This window comes from Hyalella azteca, unplaced genomic scaffold (assembly GCF_000764305.2).
Source record: "Hyalella azteca isolate HAZT.00-mixed unplaced genomic scaffold, Hazt_2.0.2 contig6947, whole genome shotgun sequence".
NCBI lineage: Eukaryota > Metazoa > Arthropoda > Malacostraca > Amphipoda > Hyalellidae > Hyalella > Hyalella azteca.
The window spans coordinates 298598-324157 of NW_025937086.1; the positions used below are offsets into that span (position 1 = coordinate 298598).

The 25560-nt window shown below is 39.8% G+C and overlaps 1 protein-coding gene across 1 annotated transcript in view; it reads right to left on the minus strand.

The window, feature by feature from the left end:
* Positions 1-25560, minus strand: part of LOC108671635 (plasma membrane calcium-transporting ATPase 2-like) — a 38898-nt gene that overhangs the window by 7582 nt on the left and 5756 nt on the right. The window contains 16 exon segments of the mRNA XM_047881069.1: positions 5347-5482; positions 5607-5761; positions 6060-6275; positions 6277-6495; positions 7257-7463; positions 7997-8191; positions 12162-12606; positions 12802-13010; positions 13206-13320; positions 14371-14531; positions 14997-15205; positions 15949-16161; positions 17863-17922; positions 20679-20813; positions 21286-21319; positions 21917-22266. Of these exon segments, the coding sequence (XP_047737025.1) occupies positions 5347-5482; positions 5607-5761; positions 6060-6275; positions 6277-6495; positions 7257-7463; positions 7997-8191; positions 12162-12606; positions 12802-13010; positions 13206-13320; positions 14371-14531; positions 14997-15205; positions 15949-16161; positions 17863-17922; positions 20679-20813; positions 21286-21319; positions 21917-22266 (3059 nt within the window).

A 25560-nucleotide genomic window follows, 5' to 3' on the forward strand; every position in this document is an offset into this window, starting at 1 on the left:
ACTACACAATGGGAAAAACTAAGGTGTCAAGTTAGGAAAAAAATAGGAAGAAGCCTGATTATGACTACTACTGTAGCTGCGGAAAAAAAAAGCAATTAGACATTCAATGAGGAAATAAAACTCACCCATTTACTCAAGTCTCAGAGCGCAGTAAAGTCAACTAAAATAACGAACTAAAGATGAAGTCTTCGACTAAATCTAAAAATTGACTATCTTTCAGAGCAGACGGTCATGCAGTGCAGGCGTGAGAGTAGAGGCGATGAGGCGATGCAGTGTTTGAATGTCAGGTTCAGGTTTGTAGGGCGAAAGGTGATAAGTTACGAAGTTTCGTAAAAGAGTCAATGGAATTACTGAAGAACTGAATAACTTGGCTAACTAGTGTGTGCAGAAGAAGTATAAATGTGCAGGTCATATATGGGCGGAAATGATGAAACGAGTTAAAAAAGGGTAATAAGTCGGGGAACCGGCAGCTCCTTGGTCAACTAACGGACTCAAACCAATGACTACAGATGAATTTTATCTTTACGCTGTTTAATAAGAGATGCGAAATGATGAATGAAGTGACAGTGAATTGTGTAGACAGCAAATTTAGTTCAATAAAGTAAAGATGGTGCTAGGCAGACTCGGGGAAATGGCGGCTATTGAGTACTGGTTGGTAAGCGAGAGCGAGCCGAAGGCAGATATGGAAAGGTGGAAGCAAAATCTATTTATCAATGAAAAGGGAAATTATTTATACGAATCACTGACGGAGAGAAATTAGAAGGAGAGGGCAAAATCAAAGGCTACTTCTATTTGAGTATCCCATACAGTGGTTACTAATCATTTCAAGCGTTGGTATTTCTGACGCAAAAAATCTGACTGGAACCGTAAAAATTTCCGGGGATGTTAGTCGGGCACCGCACGAACTTAAAATCTGGTTCAAATCTGTAGGACCTTTATAACTTCAGGCTTAAGAGAAAGGAGAACTCTACGTTAGAACAGTGTAAGGCTTATGAGAGGACGATCTTGAAGCAGTTGCATCCCCAGCTTGAAAGAATGCGAAGATGATTGACTTCGTATCGTTAGGAAAACTCTGGGATATGCTTTCTGTTCAGTTGTCATGACAGAATTTACAAAAGCTTTATGCCATTGGGCGTTTCTGACTTCACAGACCCGTAAAAGCTGCTCTTGTAAGGACGTGATAAAAATTACTCAACATAGTTACCTACAATTTCCGCAACACTGGTGCACAAATTTATGTTACGTGATACGTGAGAAACAGCAACTAAAAGCATGTACTGAAATATCACAGCTAAAAACTTGATCTTGTCATCAAGTGAAGGAAATGGAACTCGGTTCAATGCGATTTAAGTGTCTGAGCAGCTATATAGTGTCCGACGTACGGCACAATGACTCAGAATGTACGTTCTACAAAAACGTGGTCGCAGAAACTGAGACGAAGCCAAGGAATTAAATAGAGTCTTCAAAATTGTTGCTATTGCGTAAGCCAATGCTACGAGTTAACGCTGCTGCTGACATTGCACTTATTTAAGTAACGATATTCGCTTCGTTACATCTGCATGAATTGCGGGTCGAAGGATGATTGTAGCATAGTTAGTGGGAGTTACATAGCTTCAAATGCTAAGATTGTGTCAAAAAACCTATTGCGAATATTTGATAGTAAATCTACGGTGTCTGAAACACGGTTTCGACTCTATATAGACAAGTGGCATTCAACTTATTGTGAAGAAACTAGCAATTTTGTACGAGTGTTAGGTGATGTAAAGAACGAAAAATACAGTGGTAAGGTATCTGCACAGATTACTCTCAGGAAGATAGGTGTTATGAATAACATAATTATCAAGATGAAATATTTTTAATGTGGCTGTACGGGTCATTGTTAAGTCTGCAGTCAGTCGTTCGTCACAAGTTTACCTAACATGTGTAGTGGCTCACGCGGCAGCTATGATCTATAACACTCTTAGTTTAATCTACGACACTCTCACGAGATACCAAACGTATTGGCTCAAAATAACTTTTAAACTAAAAAAGAAGAGCTGAAGCAAAACTAAGCATTATATAAAAGATTATATATAATACAATAAAAATTTTACTTATTAATAATCTAATAATATCTATTAGAATCACGCATAAGCTTCAGTCTACGCTCACGATCGGTCAAGTGTTGCGCTTCTGGCCGTTTCAGGGAATGAGAAGATGACGCGCGTTGAAGAGCCGTTTCTTTGTGGCATTAGAGGCCCGCATTACATTTTTAGGACATCGATAACAGTCAAAATCGTGCCCAAAATTACCCCCCTCCCCCAAAAAAACTGTGGCGATGGTAACAGTGTGATCACACTGTAAGCAGTAGCTAGTCATCCCACTCGTATTAGCTGCAAATGTTCTAAATTCACTGATAGAATTGGCACCGAGTTTATAGTAAAAAAGTTACATAAAACTGCATTTGAACCTGTGCATTTTCGAATTTAATTAAAATTGACGACCTTTCATTCCCAACCATTTCTGTGATGATTAAATAAACACTATTTCTTGCTTACAGATATACTAATTTTAAATAGACTTAAAGTACAAAATTAGCTAACATCGTAGCCTGCATCTTGCCTCGTAGCCTAGCTAATAGCATTCTTTTATGATCCATAAATCAGGTAACGATACGCAACATTCATAATAACAGAAAAATTTGCCCAAGACTAATCCACTATGATCCATAAGAAATCCATATGAAGTTGATGCAGAAGAACGTAGTCTAATAAATTAGATTCAGTAGCACAACAATAATATGGCTGAACGAGGCAAGCGTGAAATGATTGGAAGATCTTCCGCAAAGTTCTAGGGAATTAATTATTAATTCAGATGATGAAGACGTACCGTAGCGGCAAACGTGAAGGGGAAGTTGAATGGGACCATCCCTTTGCCACAGTTAGTGACGAAAATAAAATACAAAAAATACACAGGGCTCCCTTCCTTTGGGCTGGATTTTCAAAATTATAGTTTGTGGTCGATGGGTATCAAAAAATTTCACGGAAGGGCCTTTCATAATTGCAGAAAATACAACGTGAAATGAAGTCAAAAGGATTCGTGTGAATTACTTTGAATGTTAAATTAACTTCAAAATTAATGAAGATATCGAAATTGAATTGGGCAACTTTACACCAATGGCAAGTTAACATAGAATTAGAAGGAAGTTTTTGAAACGCATCCGATGAAGTGGTGGAGCTATAGAAATTAATGAATCGGATCAAAAATTAATGTAGCTTTTCCTGGAACTTAATGACGCATGAATGGAAAATTAAAAACTGTTTGCAAAAATCTGATTAATAAAACATTCATATTCTCAGGCATTGCTTTTTGTCTACTAGCAACTTCTAGCAGATATTTCCAGCATGGAACTGACGTCAAATGATCACAGTCCATCGCAAAAGCGAAAAAAGCCTGGATAAGCAAAAATGCTGCCAAAGACAGGCCTCACGGCAGCGTCTATAAAAAAACATTGCTTAATTGACCGCTTTAAATGTTTTTGTTGATGCAGATGCCGTGCGTCTGGCGCTTGTTTGCAGTGTTCGCACAATAAAAAAATCGTCGTTATTCGCTCCTAGCCCCAGTTTAGTGGTTCAAGTGTGTGCAAATGATTACACTCACGATAGTTCACAAACCTGAGGTTAGGTTCAGGTAACGACAAATTCTTTTACATGCGTAACACCGCGACGAAAAAGTGTCTGTGGTTGGGTTATCAAAGTTTGGATTCGTCAGTCGGTCGTTTGGTGGTCACGAGTAAGGAGAGGAGAGACAGCCTGGCACAAATGTACGGAAAATTTGTGTAATTTTTAGGATAAATGCCCGTGAAGGAGTAAGACTTCCTCCTAAAAATATAGGAACGGTGCGAAAAACTGGTAACGAAACTGAATCAGAAAAAGAAAAATCAGCAATTACGAAAAATAAAAACGTAATAATCGGGCAAAAAATTATTTTTGAAAATTTTTCCCTGGAAAAGACAGTGTTAGAACATTTGCCTACGCAAAACTTATCACGTTTATGAATCACAAAAACTATCATGTCAAAATCATTCAATAACATGTTCATCAAAATGTTCAATAATATTATCTTCAAAAGGGGGCAGTGAATGGATTATTAGATCCAAATTAAAGGGTTGATCGTGAACAGAACAAGCAAGGAAGACTAATTCAGATAGCGAAACATAGTCAGGGAACGAGCATCGAATATATTAAATAAAGAATATCACATTCCTTTGAGGGAAGAGGGAGCTGAAGAAATAACACAAATGAGACGCCGGATCCCAGGTAGAGCTTCTGCAACTCGATTGAAATTCTCGTGAACATTTACTGTTTGATGCTAGGCAGGCGCGCTGCATCGTTCCTTCGCGCTGAACGCTAAGCTACAGCGTATTTATACGCAAGTGTATTGAAGACTTGAGATGAGCTCGTAAACAAAAAATTGGTACCGATATAATCTATGTATTAATAAAATGTCAAGTACTGTACCAAGCGAATGATATTCATCCCAATTCGTGCTTCGCGCAAGATTTGCTATGATTCATCAAATGATGTATCGACTTTAACTGACCTGTATTATTTTCGCCAGAATTTTCAACTGGGACAATAAAATCAGAAATACTCGGACCATTTTTCATATGGCCATAAACGAGTCGAAAAATATGCGAGAAACTGCATTGCGAAAATTTACGATTGGGAGAAACTAAAAGAAAAGTTTGAAGCGAGCTCAGAACTGGAGCTGTAAATCTGTTCAAAAACTCAGGAGATGCAGCAAAACCAACATCGTCGAGCACTGAAAGAGGAAATCTGAAATTGAAGGAGCACGTGGAGAGGTTTCAACCTCAAGCAGAAATATGTAAATTTAGCAGATCGTGGCTGACTCGGGACTAGAATAAGTGAACTTTGGCTGGATGTGCAAACGTAGTTCAAGAAAAATATGAACTCATTTCCAGGGGTGGATATGCACTAACTTAGATATAGAGTTTAATAAGGTGCTGATGAACTGATAAAGTTGTACAAATATGTATCAGCAATTTGTAATAAAGAATAAATTAGCAGCTGACTCTGGAGATTGAATAATATAATTTAAATGCTAAACTACCAGTTTGCCCTTTGACCAGAAGTTGAATCAATAGAAGATATTTATCCTGACCAGTTAATAGACCAGTCAGATGTCGAGCTAAAGAATAATCAGTGAGGATATCAAACTAAAAGTAGATCAGAACAAGATAGTAAAAATTACTAATGGGTTGGCAAGGAAATAGATGAACGACAGGCCGATTGATCGCATATAGAATAGGTGGATGCTCGGCTGCGATAATAATAATAATCGTACCTGAGTTTGAAGACGAGTCAAGCCTCGGATCCAAAGAATTTGTCCCGTGCGCTTGTTGTCTTTGTTGTCAAAATCTGTCTTGTCGTCGTTGTTGAGATCAGCGATGGGGTCACTGGCAGGTTCTCCTGATCCCCATCTGGAGAAAGTTCGTTTTGTAGGCCCACAAATGGCAAATTTTATCAACAATTATACATATCAACTTATATTATATCAACTTATATATATATACATATGTTTGTTGTATATTAAAATAGACTCACGAGAAGACATTTTTGGGCAGGGAGTGTGTGGGGATGCTAGTGATGACCTGGCCCCACAGGAGCGTCGCGGCACCAAACAAGATGCACCAGAACCACAGCTCCAGGGACAAGGGGGCCGTCGAGAACGCCACACCGCCCACTTGTACGATCAAGATCTGCACAAACAAGCCCAATTTAAAGTCTCGTAAGTTCAATAAAATGATCGAATCATATTTCTGGTATAAGGAAAAAAGCACCAAATTGTACAAGGAATATTTGTACAACCAATGTGAAGCCTTGGACCAATACTGTCGAGTCTAGAGTGTTGAAGAGTAAAAATATGTTGATGAGAAAGGGTTGAAGAGTTGTACGATAAATAACATGGTAATAATCATTAACATGATCAAAATGGCATAAAAGAAAGAGTGGACGGTATCGAACAGTAGACTTCAATGAACTATGAACTTGTGTTACCTGAGCGACAAAGGTGCTGATCCAGATGCAACAGAAGATGGGGTTTGAGAAGATACCACGGAAAATGTTTCGCTGGCCGTGGATCATGCGGGCGTTGATTTCGTTGAAGAGTGTCATCATGACAAATGTGTTGAAAATGACCGTGAAGTGAACCGAGGGCGGATCTCTGATATCAGCCCAGCGACCGCTGTCAATGTCCAAAAGCACGTCTCCTGCAACGGTAGTAAATAAGCTCACCATAGAAGAGCAGTATGAAGATAGTGGAGATGATGTAAACAGCTTGTCCTAGGATGTTCTTCATCATGGTCCTGGAAATGAGAGGCTTTGTGCGACCATAAGGCTTACGGAGCAGCAGGTCAGGAGTTGGGGGCTCCGTGGCCAGCGCCAACGACGCCAGCGTGTCCATGATCAAATTCACCCACAACATTTGAACAGCCTGCAAATATTCATTCCTTTTATTTTATGAAGATTATCGTGATTTCTTGTCTGCAAACATAATATTATTTTATTGCACTAAGATTTTCGTGACGACGATTATTTTGTTCATTTATTGTACAAAGAGATAATCATAATGTCTGGCACAGCAAAACTTCGACAGTATTATAAATATTGAGAAAATTGATGAAAAGTTTATAAGTGTACAGAAAATAAAATAGAATAGAAGATAGGAGCTAACATTACAATAGTCAAATGCTCAACGCATAGTTTTATGAGGCCACGACGCAACACATACACTAAAGTAGCCGATGTTACAAAAAAAAATTGTAAATGAATAAAGCCATTATAATAACTTTCGTTGAGAACGTTGCTGAGGAAAACACAATTTCAGAAATTACCTCTGGCGAATAAATAAAAAAAATTCCTGAACCAATTTATAAAACAAGTAATGCAGGATAATTAGAGAATAATTCCAGCTCTTAACAGTCTTGTTAGAAGAAACCATCAATTTCGAAACAATAATGAAGCAATATCGAGAAAAATTGACATCAAAAAATCAGTGAATTTTTGCACTGCGAATATCTATAATTCAGGACTAGAAGGAGTGAATATTCGCAAATGTATATCAAAACTCGCCTTCAGTAATACAAATAAAAGATTTTTGGGGGAATATTTGCAATGCAATAACAGGACTCGCCTTCAGACACAGAAATAAGAGCTTCTTGGTGGTAATATTCGGAGTTGCATAACAGCACTCGCCTTCAATGGACTGTCGTTGATGGCACAAGCCCCTACGAAGGCGACGACCACGGCCACGACGTTGACGGTGAGTTGGAACTGCAGGAACTTGGCGATGGAATCGTACACGTTGCGCCCCCACATCACGGCCTTCACGATCGAGGAGAAGTTGTCCTCCGTCAGGATGATGTCAGAGGCTTCCTTAGCGACGTCCGTGCCAGCGATGCCCTGGCCAAAACCACATCGTTTAAAAAAACAACAAAAAAGATCATCCAAAAATTTAAAGACCGAGAAAACGCCGAGCAAGGTGACCACATCTTTGATGAAAACGTTCAAAGATCTGGTGAACTTGCTATTAGGTAGCCTAATAATAACATGATAATTTTGTGCCGTGGATGAAAGAACACGAGCTGTAGCAAAAGTAGTAACTCAATGTTTAGAATTTTTCCGAAATGAAGAAAGTTGTTGCAGTTCAAACGTTTCTATTGATAAACTCCTACTTTGTGAAATGTGACATCAAGACTTATTGGTAAAATATAAGAATGTATTAATCGATTCCCGCATGGTTTTATTTGTATCAAATAAATCTGGAGCTCACCATAGCTCCTACATTTAGAACTTGAGGCATCTTTGTGAAATATAAGAATGTATTCATCAATTATTTCATTGTGTTATTTGTATGGAATCATTGATTAAAGCTTACCATGGCGATTTTATTATCTCATGGTGCTATTCGTATCAAGTTTTTGATTGGATCTCACCATAGCAAAGCCAACATCAGCCATCTTGAGAGCAAGCCCATCGTTGGTGCCGTCCCCTGTGACGGCGACCACCTCCCTGTTGGCGTTCACTTTACTCTCAATAATTCCCTTGACTAACGTGCACTTGTCCGTGGGTGATGAGCGCGCCAGTACGCGCAGGCTGGGCCACACCTTGTCGAGCAGGTGTTGTTGCACCTGAACAAAAGACAACGATTATTGACAAGACTCCAAAGGACATGTCACTTCGAATGTTCACTACTTCCAGATTATCAACTTGCAAGATATTTAAAAACGAGGACGTCATTCATGTGTAGAAAATGCGTTATAAACGAAGGGTGGGCGAAAGGAAGCATAGAGATTGTGCAAGCAGTTCAAGCGTTCGAGAGAACAAGGCCTACCATGTATGGGTCTCTCTGTTCGACTAAGACGCAATTACCTTCAACTCCCCTCACTCCCTCAACTCCCTTCACTCTCTCTACTAACCCCCCGCATCCCTCACTGCTGCCCGACATTGTACTCCGCCTACCCAACTCATGACCGGAGCGTTACCCCTCCCCTCTCCTCTTTAAATGCCTCGAACAAGAGGCATTTAACTGTTAAGAAACGCGTTTGCTGGAGATATCTTCAGGGCAAGTGCGATTGGGAGAATGAAGAAATTAACTGTAACTATTCTCACCCTAAGATCTGTCACAAATTTGCAACATTTTGGAAGCAAAAACCAACGCGGATGCAAAAACAGGAGAGACTGTCAATATTACGATCCATTCTTGTGCTGGAATACTATTAAAAATGTAGCTTGCAAACGAGATTCCTGTCGGTTTCACCACCTTAAACTCAACCTGCAGTTGAGAGGTAATGCCGAAGAGTGACGGGACCTGAGTTTCTTCTCGGAACACAGGATAGATTCTACTGCCAAACTCAAAACATCAGAAAGGAATTACACGGTAAAAAAAATCAGTTCTGGGAAGGGCGAATCTATCGTAATCAAAGGAACAGGGCAGTCCCAAAAATTTACGCACCGGCCAACACAACCTACCGGAGTGAAGAAGAACAAACAGCTCCTACATTCGATATCGAGTGGCTCCTACAGCTCCTACAGCGACTCGATATCGAGCGCAGCAAATTTTTAGACCTACAGAGCAAGTAGATCAGATTCAACAAAAAATGCGGCAGCTGTTGACATTGCACGAACAACATCAGAAATCACAGCAACAAATGCAACAACTGCTGAGCCAGAGACCCCTGGCAGTGCAGTGTTACAGCAACTAAGAACACAAGGAAAGGAAGAGTCTGGCATCATGATAGCCAACATAGAGGGGCTCTTCCCAAGAAGAAACGCCACAAGATTGGCGTAATTAAAGAAATTGCTGAGACAGAAGGAATAATCATGCTTGCCTTAACCGAGTCACACCTATGAGAGGATATCCAAGATGGAGAAATCGAGATGGAAGGCTTTCAACATTACCAAGCAGGCCGAAAAGAAGGGAGAAGAAAAGGAGGCGTTATAGTCTACCTCTGAAACTTCCTAGCGGCAAAAACAGTTCCCCTGCATTTAGGCTCGAATGGATATGTGGAACATGTTATGCCATACATGATACATACCCCATCTCCATCTCTATCGTATACCGACCGCCTGACTGCCCGCCTGAAAAATTCAATGAAACTCTCGATAGAATAGAAACAGAGGTGGCCAACTTAGGTGAACCTTCCTCAAATATTGTGGTTGCGGGAGATTTAAACCTACCACTCATACGATGGCCAAACTTGGACTGTTTAGAACGGCGCAGAAATCAGGCCAGAAACCAGGCAACACAACTACCTCGATTCGCAACGGAGCACTTGCTAAGTCAACAGGTTCTGATGCCAAAAAGAGAACATAATATCCTGGATCTATTCTTCACCGGAAATGAAGAACTGGTTACTGATATTCGTGTTGAGGAGACCACACTGTCAGATCATCGACTAGCGGCGGTCAAGACAACAATTGAGAGGGGAACCAGGCCAAGACCTACACCTCTAGAGGGGCTAGCTGGGCTAAATTTTCATCATCGAAGAACAGACTGGTAGGCCATTGGGAACGAACTCTTCGAAATTGACTAGAGATCTGAATTCCTGGAATTGAACGCCGAAACAATGTACAACAAGCTGTGCGAGGTATTACTGCAGGTATGCGTGCGTCACACGCCGGGAAAAACGACCCCCAAACGAAACGCCACATAATCCGAGGGACAGACGGATCCTCATGAGAAAACGAGCGAGCTTGAACAATCAGATAACGGCCGCCTCCAGGAATATGGAGAGGCGGAGGCTGGAACATCTAAAGGAGAATATTAAGGAAACTGAACGACAGTTGCAGGACTCACACGAGGCCGAGCAACAAATTGCAGAGGCGCAAGCAGTGTCTGCCATTCGAGAGAATCCCAAATATTTCTACAAATATGCCCAGTCAAAGGCCAAAATCAGAGCCTCAGTGGGGCCTCTGAAAAATAACGATGTCCTTGTTGGAGACGACCAGGGCATGTGCGAATAATCAAAGTATTTGAGAAGGTTGTTGCCAGAAGGTTGGTGCAGTACATGGAAAACGCTGACCTTTTCAACAGAAGGCGACATGGTTTTACACGAAATCATTCCTGTTTGTCTCAGTTACAGGAGCATCACATCCAAATCCTGGTCATGCTAGAGGAGGGGGCCGGGATGGACGTGGTGTATTTGGACTTCGCGAAAGCGTTTGACAAAGTTGACCATGGAGTGCTTTTCAGAAAATTATGACTGCTGGGAGTCGGAGGTGAATTGCTGGCATGGATCCACAGCTTCCTAACAGAAAGACTACAAGCTGTCGTTGTAGGAGGCTCGAGATCGAGCGAGGCTAGGGTGAAGAGTGGAGTACCACTGGGAACGGTACTCGGCCCAATCCTCTTCCTCATTCACATCGCCGACGTAGATGTGCCGGTGAACCACGCCTCTGCATCGTCATTCGCGGACGACACCAGGATACTAATGACCATAACGGACTGGAGGGACTGCGAGAGGTTGCAAAAAGATCTCTCTGCAATATATGACTGGGCCCAAGTGAACAACATGCAGTTCAACGGGACCAAGTTTGAGGTTCTGAGATACAGAGGGTCAAATACAGAAGGTTAGGTCAATTTTGGTGATCACATAACGGCAATAACCGCAAGAGGTAGGCGACAGATGGGGTGGATCTGGCGAACGTTCAGAACCAGAGAAGCGGAACCGATGATCACACTCTTTAAAGCCCTTGTAATACCAATTCTTGAATACTGCTGCCAGCTCTGGACCCCGTTCACTCTCGGCGCAGTGCGGCAACTGGAAGGTGTCCAGCGAATCTTCACTTCCAGGATCAGAGGGATGGAAGAGTTGAACTACTGCGAGAGGTTGAGGCGCCTGGGTCTGTACTCACTGCAGAGGAGACGGGAGAGGTATGTCATTCTGTACACATGGAAAATGAAAACCGGAATGGTGCCAAACTTCGAGAGCGAGACCTTCATGATTGAGACATATCACAACGAGAGAAGGGAGAGACTGTGGAAGATTCCCCTCTCTACGTAACAGATCCACAGTCAGATTTCAATCCCTGCGGGAAGGATCACTTTCCGTGGCAGGGCCAAGGCTGTTCAACAAGGGATCTAAGAGAGGGGTAGTTCCCCCTGGAGACCTTCAAGAGACAACTGGACGTGTTCCTGGGCACAATCCCAGATCAACCTCCCCTGCAACACTACCAGCGGCGAGAAGCAAGCAACAGCATCGTGCATCAGGTGGCCCAAATGAGGGCGGATGAACGATAATCAGAGGCGGCGATCCATCGCGGACTGGGACTGCTACGTCCAAAACAAATACGAAGATACCAAGATACATGCGAATGAAGCGCATGAACATGAGAAAACGCATGTTAACAAGACTACAGAGGTTAACTGAATGAAGCACCTGACGAAAATGCATACCTATTGTGATTCCAAAGGAAAATGTATGAACTCAAGCTATAGAAAAAAGAGGATGGATCTCAAGCTGATATCTAAGTCAGCTGAAATATTTTCTAGTGATTTTTTTTCAACAATCCAAGCTAATGAAATACATATCTCCCGCCGTGTATGAAAGAAATCCCTTTGCAATAACATTTATACACAAGTATAAAAAAAGAGCTAACCTTTCCATTGTTGTCTTTGATTCTACTGTTGAACTCTTTGCCCTCAATAACGAGGGAGTTGTCACCGGGTTTGAGGATGCCACATTTAGAGGCAATGGATCGTGCCGTGTTGACGTTGTCGCCTGTTACCATGCGCACGGTAATGCCTGCTCTCTGGCATTTCTTGATGGCATCGGGCACTTCTGGACGTACTGGGTCCTCGATACCAACGACGCAGATACACGTCAGGTTGCTGATAATGCGGTCTTCATCGTCCCAGTTTGGTTCCGTGTCGAAATGGACCTGGTTGATTTCAGCGTGGCCAGGGACAAAGTCTTTGTACGCCACCGAAATTGTACGAAGGCCGTCGCATGCCATTGGCTCAATAATGTCTTTGATGAGACGTTCCTGCATCTGCTTCGTGAAGTTCTCAAGCTTGCCGTTCTTGCCGTAGATGAAGGAACATCTGCAGCAGAAATATTCATGGTTAAAACATTTTTACGGTGAACTTCATGCTGGATGTCTAGGTTAAAAGAAAACTGGCAGCAGAAAAACGAGTTCCACAAGATTGACTTTCGACATGAGTAACAAATTTAGATCAAATGTTGCATCAAACAGGTAACGTTTAAAACCGTATGTTTTAATTTGAAATGTAACTTACTTTTTCATAACCATCTCGGAAGCGCCCTTAGTGTAGATCCTAAATCCGCCTTCTTTGCGCGGGATGACTGTGCTCATTGACTTGCGTATGGAGTTGAAAGTGTAGACTTTATGGATGCATTCTTCAGGAAGCTCGTCGCGGTAAACTTGATAGCTTTTACCCAGCGCCAGCACGAAGCCAAGCAGCGCGCACTCCGTTTTATTGCCGAGCTGCTCAAAATACACAGTCATTACAAAATATACCAAATAAACAGCTTAAAATATAGTCACAAAATACACAGGTCAGTGATTTTAAACTTTATACTCCACTAAATATGCCAGCATACAAATGTGAATCTTTCTGAAATGTTGTTACTTACATCATGGCGAATGCGGCTGAAAAAAATCAATTGTAGTTGAGCGTACCTGCTTGGGCAGGTCGCCAGGGTTGTCGCCGGGCAGCACACGCGACGTGTACGCGGAGTTGATCGAGATCGCCGTCACCAGAACCTCGGCCAGGTTGCGGTTCAGGTCGTCGTAACTGCGAGCACCAGTTGGCAATACATTCAAAAAGACGGTATTATAAACATGATCATATAAGGGAGTAGATAAGACATAAAATCTCCATATGTCAGTTGGAGAATACAAAAAATGTGAAGTTGAATACAGGAACTTCGTGATACTGCTAGTGATGAGAAAAAATGTAACTGAGATTATAATAATACTGATGAGGTAAACACATAGTGTTTCTATGTTGCTACACACTGTGTTCTTAACTTGGTGTAGAAAAAAACATTACTCTTTCAAATGAATAGCGTACGAGTACTGGAGATATCAGACATGGAGCAACAAGTTACACTCTCGATGCTCACGCTTACATCAGCAACAAAGCGTTAACCTCTTCCGCAACTGCAAGAAGCTTCAAATAAACTTATATCTACCAAGAAACTTCTCACGTGGTGATTTCGTATGTAAATCTACAAGTAAAGCATATATTAAAAAAGAGTAGCGTGATTGAATTTCGATGTAAATCATGAATTATGAGTACGGTTTTGACCGGAGCAGGACTGACCGTGGGGTGGTCTTGTGGTGGGTGCCCCCGACGTAGCTCTGCACGACCGTCATGCGGTTGGTGGTGAGCGTGCCCGTCTTGTCGCAGCAAATGGAAGTCGCGTTGCCCATCGTCTCGCAGGCATCCAAGTGACGCACCAGGTTGTTATCCTTCATCATTTTCTGTAAATTAAGTAATACTTCAGCAACAAGAACAGGCGCAAAGATATTGAATGAATTTCTGCATAAATCCTGAATGAATTTCTGCATAAATCGTTGTGAATTTCTGCATAAATCATGAATGAATTTCTGCATAAATCATGATGAATTTCTGCATAAATCTTGAATTAATTTCTGCATAAATCCTGAGTTAATTTCTGCATAAATCGTTGTGAATTTCTACATAAATCATGAATGAATTTCTGCATAAATCATGAATGAATTTCTGCATAAATCATGAATGAATTTCTGCATAAATCATGAATGAATTTCTGCATACATCATGAATTATGAGTACGGCTTGGACCGGAGTATGACCTACCGCGGTGTGGTCTTGTGGTGGACACCACCCACGTAGCTCTGCACGACCGTCATGCGGTTGGTGGTGAGCGTGCCTGTCTTGTCGGAGCAAATGGACGTCGCGTTGCCCATTGTCTCGCAGGCATCCAAGTGACGCACCAGGTTGTTATCCTTCATCATTTTCTGTAAATTAAAACACCGAAACTTAATAAAAATCTACAATGTCTCATCACTACAACAACTTTCCAGTAATACTTAAGCAACCAGAACACGCGCAAAGATGCAGAGCAGTAGGTATATGATTTATATACGGACGCAATAATCTTAATTAATACTAATGTTATCTGAAAGTTACCAATGATAAACAGTTTGTTTAACGCTTTTGCTGCAGATAAATTAACCGTGCTTTATGTTATTCGTATCAGAAAGCCTAGCAACGATAGTGAGGAAAAGAGCGTTGGTCAATAGGAGTTTGATGAAAAACAGACGATTGCTGAGCAACAGATGAGCAACAGAAGAGCACCAGATGAGAAACATATGAACAAAAGAAAAGCACGAGAAGAGCACCATATGAACAACTGAAGAGCAACAGAAGAGCAACAGACAAGCAACATATGAACAACAGAGAGCACGAGCAGAGCACCAGACCTTAACAGAGTATGCCAGTGAGAGCGTGACGGCAAGAAGCACGCTGCACCACACAGCCACAGCCACGACCAGCACCGTGACGCCGATGATGAAGTACTGCACGAGATGGTTAGCGTAGTAGCCGCTCCACTCCTTCTTGTCTATAACGAACGTCTGGATGCAGAAGCGCAGCACCAGGATAAGAACCGTCAGGATGGCGATAAGGGAACCTGCGAAAAAATGTAACTCAGTACTCACTGCAGTGAGTGACAGAGAGCGCATTTTCTCATCGACGAAAACGTGAAGTCACGGATGGACAGACAGACGGACGGACATCGCGAGCACAATAGCGCATTTTCCATAAATGAGAAAATGCGCCAAAAATTGACTAGTGCTAAGCAATAAAATATCGGTAACGAGGGCTCATATAAAGGACGAACATTGCAGTCAGTTGTTTGGACAGTTTGCCAAGTAGTTTTATAGGAAAATTTGTCAGCATGTTCGCTAATTGGAATAAACAGATAATAATATCGATATTGAACACTGAAGTGTTTCCGGCGCCAACCCAAAACGGGAGAAGTGAAATTTATCATTTTGTTGAACTAAGTTAACACTTTGTAAATAAACATATTAGAGCATAAGCAGCTTTCACTGAGAATATCATAATTTGAATAATCTTAAGTACGTTAAATAATCTTTTTTTTCCACAAGCAATCCGAAAAAGTCTCAAGTATTATCTCGAAATATTTCCCTTCTCCCTCAATATTATTATTATCTCTTCATTATCTCGATAAGCTCATATTAATGGTACAAAACAAGTTCACATCCTAATTTCACTAACCAGCGTAACCAATTTGTATGGCGAGTTTAGTGAGCTTGAAGATCTTGATTGAAAATCTTCATACTAATTGATCTTCATACTAATTGTATGATCTTCATACTAATACTAGATCTTCATACTAATTGCACTAACCAGTGTAACCGATTTGTATGGCGAGTTTGGTGAGTTTGGCCTGCAGAACACTCTTCTCGCCCATGCCACCACCGCCGCTGCTAGCGCCTTCTCTCTCCTCTGAAGGAGCCTTGCCGTCGTCGCTCTTGTGCTTCATGTCACCGTCGGCGACGCCGGCAGAGTTCGCATGCGAGTTGCCAGTGGCATCGGCGGCAGTAGCGGTAGCCGCGGCACCTGGTGGCATCATCACGATCAGGAAATGTCACCAAAAAAATTAGGATTGTCCTCAAAAAATTTATATAGGTCCTTCACCTCACTGAATGTCCTCAAAAAGATGCAAGGTGAACGCGCTAGAGAAACGTATTTTATTTTTTGCGTTCACTAAATGTCCTCAAAAGAAGCAAAGTTCGTATTGTAAATTAATGCAAAAAATACGAGTATTAACAGAAGGAGTTCAATTATATGAGAACTTATCTTACTTAACGACTCTAGTTTGCGTTCTGTGACCTTTCAAGCTTTTAGTTTGAAAACAATGTAAAAGGTAATTTAAAGTTTAATTTGGATACAACGGAATTAGTTTACATATTCCCCAGGCTAATTAGCTTAAGTAATTCTACAGAATAAATAATAACGTATTGATATCAGAACATTTTATCGCTAGTCCCGTATTTGTGATGATGGAGAACACAAGTAAGTCAATAAAATTAGGAGGGAAAAAATGGAAAACAAAATAGACCAAGTCACTCGTTGAGATGATTTACAAACTTCCTTTGAATCTCACACGCAAGAAGATGCAAGGCTTCAAAGTTTTAAAGTGTGCATCCTAGCCTGGAACCATACAATCAAAAATATTTACGAGGTCATAACTATAAACCAATCAATGACGGCTTTACAAGCTAAACTCACCAATCACAGACGAGAAATCTGCCGCTACTGAGGACGATATGCGCACTTAAGCAACAACGTGCACTTGAGCATTTCTGTGGCAACAATTTCTTGGTCTTACCAAAAAAAGGTGAACTTGCACCGCGATCTCGTCTAGTTATATTACGAGCAGAATGAAATGTAAAACCAGTTTATGGTAGAAGTCAATGTAAATAAAAAAATTTTTCGTCTAGTTATATTACGAGCAGAATGAAATGTAAAACCAGTTTAAGGTAGAAGTTAATGTAAATAAAAAAAATTTTGTGGACAAAGTAGGTGGAAAATAGCTTCCAGCCCAATACGAAGATTATGACAAGTTCATGAAATATTGGTACGGAATAAACATAAATAATGTCAACTGCTTTACAGATCATGACTGCCGAACCAGAGTTTAGTGGCTACAAATTTGCTTCCATTAAATTACACTTGCTGTATGATTTATATTTAATTATAAATAAGTTTATGAATAAACTTATAAAGTGCCGAGGTAATCCCGCAAGCTCCGAGTGCGGGACTTGAGAATATTAAAAGTAAATATCTAAGGCAATAATATTATAAGAAGCTCTAACGACACGAAGCAATGAACAAAGACTACAGCACGGAACATACCACGAACATTCAAAGTCACCGGAAAAAATATATTTACTACCAGAACGACCATTGGAAGTTTAATTAGACGTGTAACTAGGAGACGTTTATGTAAAATATAAACGTAAATGTTGCACATCACGAAATAAATTTAATATATGTACCAGGAATATTTTGACAATTAAAAATGTTGTATAAACTTACGGAATGCAGGAATATAGCCCTGAGACGAACAACTAATTGGCACCAAAAAATACCATTACAATTTGACATGAACATAATACGGCGACCGTAGTTCACGGAACAGAAGAAATAAATGGAGTTAGAGAATACAGTTCAAAATAGAATGGATAAATGAATAACATTGAATAACACCAGAAAGAATAGAATAGAGACACGAGGTATAACAGTAAATTATATCACCTTGATCAGCGGCGGCAGCAGCAGCAGCTTTCTGTTGCTTCTTACGTTGCTTTTTAGCTTCTGCAGCGCCGATTTTTTTTAGCGAGGAAATAATGGCGGCAGCGGACGGGCGGTGGTGATCACCATCATCATTTATGGTGATGGTGGTAGAGGGATTGTGGTGGTGATGGTGGAAGGTTGCAGCACCAGTGGAGGAACAACAGACAGGACACATGCAAAAAAAGACCAAACACTCAAAACAATGAAACTTTAAAAGAGGCTCTACCGAGCTAGTCTAGAGAGCCAAGCAAGAATTTCTTTTACCGCTGCTGCCCTGCACTCAGACAAACGAGTGGGTCATCTTGTTCAAATAGTGACACACTTTCTGCACGCAGCACTCACTGATACGCCCTTTTGCCGGGCCAAACTTGGACAAACCCACACAAAGGCAAAAAGTGCACGGCTATTTGGACAATGTCTCACTCATATCTCTGGGTGTGATAGCGAGGTTGCCCGCGCTCAGTAACTCAAGCCAAAATGTCAAGCCAAGCAATGCTGGAAAATATGCCGTGTTAAGAACTCAATTAAATTACCATCCTTTAATTTATAAGCATTTAATAATGAGCTCTGAGAATATGTCATAGCATTGATAAATACTGTCATCATTAATCCAAATGTTCCTTATTCGTGAAAATTTTACTCATTAAAGAAGATACATTTTCGGGTGCTGCAAGCGGCCAATTTCAAGTGACATGGCATGATCACCAGCATCATGTGGCCACGGACACGCCACATCCAAGACCAAACATCTTTAGCGTGGCTCCCATGAAGCAGTGAACATCGCTGATGTAGGCTAGTGGCAATGACTTCACAGTGGTGAGTGGCAAATGTCTAGTTTGTTTCACTGCAACAGTCGCTTTAAAAAAAGTAATAAAGAGCCAAAAATATTTAATTACTAGCATGAAGCTAAGAAATGAACTAATATTTTAGGAGCTCATATTGTCCAATGAAATTAATTTCTGAACATTGTTTTACGAATTAGTTTTATAAAGCGCAAGCGAGATCACTGCTTCATGTAGCGGCGTAGCCACGCTTGGCGAGGAATATAGGAATATTTTAGTTCACTAAACCCTCAATTCCTGCAGGCATTCAAACAAGTTTAGCGATGAAAAAGGATATTCGAATTGGGTTGGGGGAATATTATATTATTGTAATTAATATCATGGCAAGATAATATATTATTCAGCATAATTTAATCCTGGGGAGACTAGACCGTGCGATAATTTCGTTATTTTCAAATTCAGGGGAAGTTTTAGATAGATTATATTGTAAGAGAACAAACATAAAATACCATGGGGAGAGAACCATAAAATTAGTCACTGGTATAAATATTAGTAAAATATGCTGTAATGGTGATAATGTTGACCATTTATAAACGTACCAACAAACATTGAACTGAAAATATGTTGTGATTCCGATTTTTGTCGGTATGGAGATCCAAGATATTATGCGTCACAAGAAATAAAAATGATCAACTTTTGGTCACAAAATTTGAAAATTACAAGTGTTAGTAAAATGACGGTCGAAAAAAAACACTAAATATAAATAAATTAATTGGAATAGTACTGAAATCATGAATTTCAAACTCAAAACACCACAAAATCTTGGTTTGAGACAACCTAGATTTCATTCGGGCCGGTATTAACTCACGGATGAATAATAACACTTCAATCATTGATTTTAAAAATGATTTAGAATAAACCTTAAAGACACAACACCACATGGAAATGAAATAGAAATATTTGCTTATCGGAATATTATATAAACACTAAGGCGATCAAGACAAGAACTGGGATAATTGGATGAACGAGATAAAAAAACGCTTTGGGAGAAAGATAAGTTAACCCATTGGGGAGGATATGAGATTATTTACAGGGCCAGTGAAGAATCATGCATTAAAGGAGGGTAAAAACAATGTATAGACTTGCATTCAGCATCAAAATCTAGCACTATGACATAGCGCAAAACAATAAAAAGAACAGCATCTTCACTAGCGGATGCACTAGGCTATTTATGAGCACTGGCCGCCCAAGGCGCGCCTATATTTTTAACATTGGTAAGCGTATCGGACGTAGCAGTCCCAGGCCACGCTCGTCTTTAAGTAAGTGCATGGCGGTAATAACTATTTAGTTTCTCGTAATGTTGAGTATTAAGAGTGCGGCTCAGACTAGTCTACGCTAGGTCTTAGAATGCGAATGCCGTGGAGCTTGATATTTAAACGAGATAAAAAGTACTGTAGCGTAGCAATCATAACGTTACCGTTTATATTTCTTTGAGTGGAGTCTTCAGAGAGAAGCGTCACGCGGAGTCTTGGTGTCACACAAAAATCTATTGGCTGCGTTATAATAAAAATTGTAGGGCTGTAGCTCCTTAACTGCATTGCCCTCTTCCAAAAACAATCATTTTTAAGCCCAAAGACCAAAACGTTTTGGTGCAACGTTTTTGTTCGTGTTAAGTAAGGGACTGAAAAAAACGTTTCACACCACAAAAATTTGAGACGAAAGCAATAATATTTGCTCATTATCGATCGACTCTGAAATAATAATATCACTGTCAAACAATTTACTTTGGGAAGGGAATGATGATCTATTTTGCATAAAAATTACGGACGTGATAGGGTATTGCATTCTATTTCTTGGGTATTGGTGAAAGGAATCGAGCTCTGTTTGCTCGGTAACGATTGACCTGGAAGGGTACGGACTCTGACAGGTACAGAGGAGCGGGCAATGCACAAATAATAAGTAAATAATAAAAGATGATGGTAAAGATAGACTCACCCTTCCTCTTCTTCTTAGCCTCTGCAGCCTCCTCATCCACGGCAGCACCGAGCAGAGTGAAGATGATGCCAGCCTGAGAGTTGATGCCTACAGCCGTCACGAGCACCTTGCCGGAGCCTTCCATAACGTGCGTGCCTGCAGTCGTTAGTCTTATTAGTACCTAAATGATAATTTTGATAATCTCAACTTGATAATCATCTTATTTATTCATTAATAATAGTATTCTATACGCACGATAAATGACATGAGTATACAAGCATAACCAAAGCCTGAATTTTCCATGACGTACGTGCCTGCAGTCGTCAATGCAAATGCTGACTGCAAGATCATCACCAACACACGAACACTGAACGCAGATCATATACATCTCATAAAATGCAATTCGTGTTCATTTGCAACTTAAGAGCAGCCTAAGTTCAGTGAGGTTTTGATGCGAGAAAGTTTAGAGAGTATTTTGATTTTGAATTATACTCTGAGAGCGAAAGTAGCAAGAGAGAGACGCACCGGAGAGCAGCATAGGGTCACAAATGAAATAAAGCAAATGGAAGAAAGATGAAGCTTATATATCAGAAATATTAATATTCTAGCACGCAAGAGAAAGACGCACCGGAGAGCAGCATAGGGTCACAAATGAAATANCACTAGCAACGTCAACAAAAATACGGAGATGAAATTTATGAAATGAAATAAAATTTTAAGTCCACGCATTTGAAACACTAGCAACGTCAACAAAATACGGAGATGATATTCCTGAAATGAAATAAAAATTTAAGTCCACGCATTTGAAACACTAGCAACGTATCCAGCAGTAAAGGAACATTTTCATTTGAATAAATAGGCGAAGTAAAGTTCTTAGATCAGTTTGCAAAGATCAGGAGTAGACTTCACTCGGCACGTTTCAACACAAATTTCCGCAGCAAGTCTGTGTAAATTGAAGAACATGCAATAATATACGCTATTGAACTCAGTTCTGTACGTATCACTACTAATGGAACAATTTTTTTACTACGCTACCGGTACCTGGAACGATCCGCTACCGGTAAACCTAGTGAAATATGTCACTAGCAAGACATATTTAACTAATTTAACATACATATGTCACTAAAAGGACGCATCTAACGTCTCATTTGTCACAAATTTCCTGACACGCTGAACACTACCGCACTTATCTGAAACATGTCTTTAACCTAATATGTCACTAGCCTNCACTAGCCTGACTCGTTGTTACACGCACTAGCCTGACTAGTTGTCACATGTCACTAGCCTGACTCGTTGTTACACGCACTAGTCTGACTCGTTAACCCACAACCAGTAACTAACCAAAACATTCACCCACCATCAGAGTCACTCACCTGACAAATGTCACCCACGACGATATCGCCCACGTTGATCTGCTGCACTTCGCCGTTGCGGATGACAGCAAACTTGTGTTCGCCTTCTATCCTGTTTTGCAGGCCGCGGAACTGCCGCTCTTTGGTGTAGTCACTGAAGGCCGTGACCAGCACAACCACCACCACAGACACGTAGATCGCCACGCCTTCTATCCAGCCTGCCTTCTCCTCGCCCGGGTCGTGGTGAACCGTTATATCTGCAATGGTATAACAGAACAGTTATATCTGCAATGGTATAACAGAACAGTTATATCTGCAATTGTATAACAGAACCGTTATATCTGTAATGGTAATACAATAATCAATATAGTGACGTAGCACGTCACGGTCCATCGTCACGCGTGTAATTATGATAATAATATTATAACGTGGTAATAACATGTCATTGTTAATGGTCACTTGGTGGCGTCTGTAATTATGATAATAATATAGAAACAAGTGTAACAATAAACGTCTCGGTGGATGTTAGTCTCGTCTGCAATTAGAGATAGTAATATTATAACGTGGTAAACATGTCATGGTTAATGGTCACGTCGATGAAATTATCGTAGTAACGTAATGACAACACGTCACAGTCTAGTCGTGTGTGCAGTCAACCATGATCAACCGTAAACAAAACCATTTGAAAATCGGAAATCCAGAGAACATTTTGAAGCCGCTCAGAAACAATGGAAATTTTTCATTTGAATGAAATTGACCGTTTTTTTTTTGGAAAATAGGATCAGATTCTCATCGATGATTTGTGTAGTGTTGATATATAAGAAAAGATAATTTATCGCGTGTCGGAGCACCAATGATAGATATGATATGGATATGGAGCACCGATGATAGATCCACAAAAACACAAAACTTAATATACATGACCTTTAATGAAGCTCATGTCCAAAACATAACATGAACATTAATAACGGACGACGATATAATATTGTATATAATTTTACGTGAAACACGTGGAAAGCTTTGTTAATTTTGTTAGGGTTTATTTTTTAATATCTGAATAAAATTAGGTTAATACTAAAATATTGATTTTGTCAAGGCCGTTAGGAAAAGTTATTTAAGGGAATACGGTACAATGTACAGGAGCGAAATGTTGAACACATTGAAAAAATTGCACGAACAATACAGGTGTTATGGGAGGATTTTAACCCGAGTTGTGACTGCCTAGTGCAGAACGCTTCCAGATAAGACAATAAGTGTTAACAAACTCACACAAGTCCCACTGACATAATAGATAAGTGATCCATTTAATAATAGTGCGTGGTTACGAACTAAGTTGTGCATTAGATACAGTGATCATGTTATTCTATCAATAAAAAATATCCGGTAATTCTAATCCTATAGATGGAATTAAAAGCACCAGCAAGTAACACTTCAGCCTAAAACACTGGGGCCATACTTTCAAAATTCACTAAGTGAACGTAAGTACTTACGCTCTATTTTCTTGTCTATGATTGGTGGATTTTCCTTTGAAGGCCGTCAATGATTGGCTGATGAACTTACGACCTCCTAACTTTTTTTGAAAGTATGGCCCCTGGTTCATTAACTCACTAGGTGCCCGGGGAAAATATGTTCATAGATAAGATGAGTGTTCGTTAAGCGAATATTTTGATCTCTAGAGACATTATACACTGGACTATTATTTGTTAGATTTTGCACTAACTAAAAATAATAAACTTTTAATTAGAAGCGTTATTTGCACATCACGAAACAGAGCAAACACACAGAAATTTAAGAGGATCAACGTATCCCTACAACATGAGCAGACGACTAAAGTATTAATATAATATCCTGTGCATACCGCGAAGAGTAAGCAATAGTAATTATATAGAGAATCGTGATGATATAAGATTCGGTAAATTGTAATTTTAGCAACTTTATATACGACAGTTTTATTCGAGGCTATGAATTTATATGCCACTTTATGTTGAACATTACGAGAATGCTCAACATTATGAGAATGTTCAATATTAAAAGAATGCGAGTTTCATTTTTACAAGGAAAAAATTGCAGATTTTCGAAAATTTTCGCAGAAACACAAAATAAAAAATTTTCTGCAGAGCAAAATTCCACCGTCTATACGAAGACCGTTGCGATGTTATGGGACTATTTAATCGATATGGGACTTGGTGCTTAAAATACCGATTAACTTTTCGTTCTTATGTGGGTCAGCCTGACTCATTTTGGCAGAAAAGTTTGGAGAAAGGGCGTGTGAGTGCTGCGTGTGCCGAAGGTGTGTAAATATTAGGACAAGATGACCCATTCATTGTTCTGTATATAACTTATAGCGGGAAACATGATACGTTGGATGATGTGAGCAGCGTGGCATTCCAAGCAATTGGAACCTCTCTCGCAATATATTTATTCACGCCTTCAGACTTGTGAGATAGTAATATTTATAGTAATGTATACAAGTGAAAATATATATATTTTTGGCAATAAATTTATTCACTTCGAAATTTATCACTTATAACCGAAAGATACTTTCACAGTTAAAACGTTAAAATATTTACAATGTCTCTCAATACTGCAGAATACTGGTTATAAACGGTTAAAGAAACCACTTAGCACTAAATTTGAAAAACTGGTTTTCTTACGAAACCTTTGGCTTGACAAACCGAAATCGTTCGATCGGTAACGAACATAAATGTCAACTCCAATGAGGTTATTGATTTATAAGATTCATTGTAAACACCGTACAGCAAGAGAAAGTGCAAAAACAACCACAAGATCGAGTCTAAGTTCTACATAAAGTTAAACATAAAACAGTCCACATAGATCAGGAATAATACACTGCACAGATCTTTAGAATTTCTCATTAGCACTTCTTATTTACGGATCGATTTGGATAATATCCATCATTCGCGTACATTTTAATTTAGCATGAATGAATACATTTTAATAATTTAATTGAGCATGGATGAAATCCTAATCGCTGCAGAATACAGCAGTAAATAATTCAGTCATTATTGAACTTGACTAAATTAATCACAATCTTGACAGACAAATGCCTTCAATTCTAGAGAGTTCCCCAGAAAAAGACAATTCGCTATTTAGCGAGAAATCGCGGCGAAATTTAAAAAAAAAAAAAAAAAAAAAAATTCGCTAAGAGACCAGCTCATCATTATTCTTAATTTACTTTTTAACATTACGAAGCTTCGGCATCCAACTTTGTTCAGATTTGAACTGAACTATAATAATTGAAGTTGTTCAAATTATAGTGCTATTTTGAAAAATGAGTTTTTCCGTAACTCGTATGGCTAGTATACGAGCTACTTCCTACTATGGCCTTCCTACTAAGCTAGAAAAAAGCGCATTATGCAATGTTCAAAAAAACCCGCAATTAAATGAAACTGTATCCTCAAGCCTTCCTAAGTCATTGATTAAACAATGTAGGTACATTAACGACATGCGCAATGCACGTTTAATATTTTTCATTTAGGACGAAGACATTTTAACTCAAATGAATCGTACTTCAATTAATATGTACAGTT